Source organism: Pundamilia nyererei, unplaced genomic scaffold (genome assembly GCF_000239375.1).
Source record: "Pundamilia nyererei isolate P.nyererei 1_Seehausen unplaced genomic scaffold, PunNye1.0 scaffold00268, whole genome shotgun sequence".
In the NCBI taxonomy this organism is placed as follows: Eukaryota; Metazoa; Chordata; class Actinopteri; order Cichliformes; family Cichlidae; genus Pundamilia; species Pundamilia nyererei.
This window is the reverse complement of record NW_005187669.1, coordinates 437487-442248: the sequence shown is the minus strand read 5'-3', so window position 1 is coordinate 442248 and position 4762 is coordinate 437487. Positions and strand designations below refer to the sequence as shown.

Here is a 4762-nt window from a genome sequence, read left to right as displayed (position 1 = left end):
CACACACACACACACACACACACACACACACACACTTTAAACCTGTTCACGATGAATTAAATGAATTCAAATTCACAGGGTTTGTTTAACAAGTTTGATTTCAAAGTTTCTAACACAGACACTGTCAGAGTATTAAAGTGCTGCTGACACAAACAGATGTATATGCAGATACAGGTCACAGCGTCTGCTCAGAAGCAGCTTCTCTCTGCTCAGACTCATTAAACTCACTCAAATCATATTTCCTGCTTCAGGATGACTCAGGTGAACGTTTACCTGCTCAAACAGCAGCCGCAGCTGCCGCTCTGACTCGCCCACCCACTTGCTGAGGACGTCGGCTCCCTTCCTCATGAAGAAGGACACCTTCCTGTTGCCGTGGCTACACTCGTTGGCCAACGCCCGTGCAACCAGCGTCTTCCCCGTCCCGGGTGGGCCATAAAACAGACACCCTCTGCAGAGAGACGCAGGTGGAGCGTGTTCACTGTGTAATCCGTCTTAAAAACATGAAGTCCAACCTTTGACCTCGGCCCACTCACATCATTCAGTCTCATGTTTCCTCTGAGCTGCAGTCTCAGCAGGACTCAGTAACTACTACAGCACACATTTACCTTTGTGAGAAGGTAAACTCATCATGTCCCTGCATCAAGCATCACTCACCTCTGAAGGTTTCTTTATATATTTAGAATCTGGGTTACACAAGCGTGTATTCATATCTTTGTGGGAACCAAATATAGAAAGTTTACTATACTTGTGGGGACCAACATTCTGGTACCAAAGACTTTGAAGGGATTTTAGTCTCAGGGTTACAGTTAGGTTAAAGTTAGGGTTAGAGGCTAGGGAACGCATGACGTCTATTAGATGTCCCCACAAGACATGAATACCTGACGTGTGTGTGTGTGTGTGTGTGTGTGTCACCTGGGAGGCTGAATCTTGAAGTTGTCAAAGACCTCAGGGTAGAGAAGGGGGAAGACGACCATCTCCTTCAGAGCTGAGATGTGACCTGACAGACCCCCAATACTGTCAAAACCCACCTGAGGAAGGAAGGAAGGAAGGAAGGAAAGGAAGGATGTAACAGGATCAGGTGGAGAGCAAAACAACACAATGAGAAGATTTTTCTGTGAATCATGTGTAAAACACGAGGTCACAGGAGAACATATCTAAGGTTTAGTCTCACAGATTGGTCGATGGCCATGGGATCGATGTCCGCCAGGCGCGCTCCTGCAGCCATCTTGTCGTTGCGGGTTCCCAAAAGGTTGCCGGTACGCAGGCTGAGTGGGAGACAGCTGAGAGCGAGAGACAAGTCTCAGTAAGACAGGCAGCAAACACCATCTGATCTACTCCATACGCCTCGTGCTTCACAGTTAAAAGCATTGATGATGGACGATGTATCAGGAAGTGGTTTGATGACCCAATCAGATTGGCTGTCTCTGACCTGTCAGGGGCCGCCTCCTCTTCATGATCAGAGTCTTCATCAGATTGTTTGGACCAGGCGCTCTTAGTGGGTCTGCAGGAAGAAACAGAGACCTGAGTGTGACAGATGAAGGTGAAGCATCCAACAGGTGGTTTTGGTGATGATGATAAGATCTGTTGTTCCTGTAGTGAAGGCGGTGATTTTACATCACCCACCTCGGCACTGTGTTTGTGCTGCTGGAGCACTTTTGATGACATCAGCTGACCAACAGCATGGCTGCTGAGGTTACAGCACTAACAGGGCTGAGCTCCAGTTTGGTGAAATCGTAGGACTTTAAAAGCAAGTTTGTAAAGGTTTTAAAAGCCAGTGATGTCACAGTTTATACGTCAGTCTATGGTGGCCCCTCAGGATCAAACGGATACAGGAACATTTGTGAGGGAAAATAAATAAAAACCAGAATGCAGAAAAAGTGTGACCTGAGGTTTCGAGGGTTTAGCCTGTGTAGCCAACCTGCTTCAGACTACATCATACTTCAGCGTTCAGCTGTGTCCTGCTTTATTTGAAGGAGAGAGGAAAGGCGTGTCCACGCTCTGACCTGAAGGCTGCTCTGCGGGTCGTGTTCGCTCCGGAGGCGCTGACTGGGAAGGTTCCTCTCAGGAAGTCTAATCGATACCAGAGAAAACAAAATCATCAGAGCTGGAGCTTTAGTACGTTTCAAGTGTGTGGTTTTATTTTTCTCCTGAAGAACCCGTTGTTCACCGATTTGTAGGCTTTTAGGGTTTTTATTGTATTACTCAGCATGTACAGACGGCATGTTTGGAGCGGCGTACTGACCGCTGGTCGGGCCTTGGTACAGCGACGAGGCTCGGCTCAGTTTGGCATCAACGTTGTGGCCGACGCTGCAGTTGCTGTCTTCATCTGCTGTTACGGCCTTCCTGCTGTCCTCGTCAAAGCCCGCCCCTGGAGACACCAGAGAAGACGTTTTTACCACCACGTCTCCCTCTCGTCATCATTCCTCTGCTCCTAACCATCTGCACTGACCTCGGCTGTCCTCGCTGTCGCTGAGCTCTCCTCGCAGTGGGACTGGTGTTTTACTCCTCTGGGCTTTAGAGTAGATCTTCTGCAAATGTATCAGTTATCAGGTGTGTAACGATCAGTTAATCATCCCTGTGTTTATCCAAGTAATGCATCTGATTAAAGTGACCAACGTGACAACGAGGGATGGGACTGTTTTTGGACATTTCACAGATCAGTTGACTCGTTACTGAGGAACATTTCAGAACCGCTAATATAAACACAAACTCCCACTGTGGACACAGAGCTGTGGGCCTGTGTGATGTCACAGCTCTGACACTTTTCAAAGTCGACCTGTTCTGCTCGTTTCCAGCTCCATGTTTGTGTTCTAACCGTGACCCCTAATGAGGATGCAGGTTATCACTGATTGATATGTGGCAGTGTGGTAAATAAGTTAAATGGTCACCTCGGCAACCAGAGCCTCGAATGTCCGCTAGCGGCCAACCGCGAGCTACAAAGTAATGATAGGTGGACTGACATTAGACTGGACCACAGTGCCTTAGAATAACACGCAGTTTAAAGTAATCCTTATTGTTCTGGGCCTTGCAGCCCCTCAGCTCATCCTCTGTCAAGCTGTTGTAGCTCCTCCCCCTTTAAGGTGCACCTTAGGATTACTCAGACATTACACAAATCCATGAGTAGAAGAAAACTTGACCAAACTGAGTTTCAAGCAAGCTTTTGGTTCACTGGGATTACTGCACATACAGACTCATTATTAGAAACCTGACTGATGTGAACATCCACGGCTGGGACAGAAGATCTGTGAGCCTGCTGTTGTTCTCTGACAGGATGTAAAGCACACGCCACACTGATTACAAACGTCTCAACGACTCGTTGTTTTACTCATTCAGAGCAGGAGAAACTCCATGTGAGGAGGAAATATGAACATGTGAACACAAAAATAAGGGCTGGTGCTTGTCGGCTGCTTTCCAATATGGTGCCAGCTGATATAGACGTTGCCCCCTCCCCACAAGCCGCGAGCAGTGGGAGGGGGGCTGGGTGCAGCCGGGTCCACCGCCCTCATAAAGACCTGATAAGAGAGGCAGCGCCCACCGAGACGGCGGCCGCAGCTGAGGGTTTACAGCTGACTCGGGATGTAAACAAACTCTCAGTGTTGATTATCAGCGTAAAAACATAAACACAGCTCCTAACAACAAAACACGACACAGCGCCACGGCAACAGTGACGCCACAAAGCGCACACACGCGTGTGCCTTAGATGTTTGTGTTGCAGTGCAGTCTGGGTGATGATGCCAAAAGGTTACGGTGAGGGAAACATGTCCTCTGTTAAAGTTTTCTATTTGATCCTTAAAGAACGAAAAAGACTCCGACTGTTTGTGATGATGGAGACGATCACACTGACCCCAGAACAGCTGGTGACCAGCGCACAGCTGTCTGTATCTGAGCAGACTGTTTGAGCCGATGTCCCTCCTGGTCAACGGGGTCGTGACCTTTGATGACCTCTGACTTGTGGCAGAAAATACTTGACACAGCGTCTGGTTTGAGTCCTCGCTTCTACAGATGAGCATCTGTGAGCTCTTTAATTACAGTACTGTGCTGACCCTGGTTTCTTTAAAAGTCTGAAAAAGGTTTTCTTTGTCACTCATTTTCAGTCCAGTCCTTCTACCCGAGCGTGTCCAGAGGAATGATTTTGCCTGTAATGACTGAGAACTGAACAGAGACGTTTCTTTGTGCAAACAGGATAAATACTTATAGTCACTGATCCACTCTAACGGCTCTACTCACTCCTTCCTTGTTGTTACTGAGCCGCCTCTTCTTCTTCATGCTGTCCATCCTGTTCAGGACCGACCTGGCGGCGCTGCAGAGAGAACAGCGTGGACGTCACCAGGATTCAATCTACCGTATTATCACAATCGTACAGGTTTGTGGCATAAAGATCAGTGCAAACATGGCGGACGGCCACATGTGGCCACATTCATCACATCACTCTGAGCTCCTCGGGTTAAACTTCAGACTTTTAATGTATCAAAGACATCCGTGAATCCCAGCAGGGACGATCAAACACAGAGCTGTTGTTCTGTGTGTTTCTTTCTTTGGCTGTCTCAGGGTTAACAATCAAAGTGTCACTGATGGCATCATAACCTGAACTCATCTCAGTTTCTACGTCACTGCTTTTACTGCACCTCCATCACCTCACATGTCAGGAGGATTTTCTTACTTGGTGCTGATGCCGTCGAACATGTTGGAGGCCTCGTACCTGCTCGTCACTTTGGTCAGCCTCGTGCTTCTCCTCAGCCGGCCACCTGACACGCACACACAC

At 48.2% G+C, this 4762-nt stretch overlaps 1 protein-coding gene across 4 annotated transcripts in view; it reads right to left on the bottom strand.

Moving 5' to 3' along the window:
* Positions 1-4762, bottom strand: part of LOC102203509 (ATPase family AAA domain-containing protein 2B-like) — a 15602-nt gene that overhangs the window by 7758 nt on the left and 3082 nt on the right. For all 4 annotated transcript variants that reach the window (XR_001290583.1, XR_001290584.1, XM_005750313.2 and 1 more), the window contains exons 4-12: positions 4661-4745; positions 4228-4300; positions 2450-2528; positions 2243-2368; positions 2004-2070; positions 1430-1501; positions 1172-1280; positions 913-1028; positions 274-448 (exon numbers count right to left, since the gene is read on the bottom strand). Coding sequence is in view for 2 of the 4 variants with exons in the window: in XM_005750313.2 (XP_005750370.1) it covers positions 274-448; positions 913-1028; positions 1172-1280; positions 1430-1501; positions 2004-2070; positions 2243-2368; positions 2450-2528; positions 4228-4300; positions 4661-4745 (902 nt within the window). In the remaining 2 variants the exon portion in view is untranslated. The remainder of the gene's footprint in view (positions 1-273; positions 449-912; positions 1029-1171; positions 1281-1429; positions 1502-2003; positions 2071-2242; positions 2369-2449; positions 2529-4227; positions 4301-4660; positions 4746-4762) is intronic.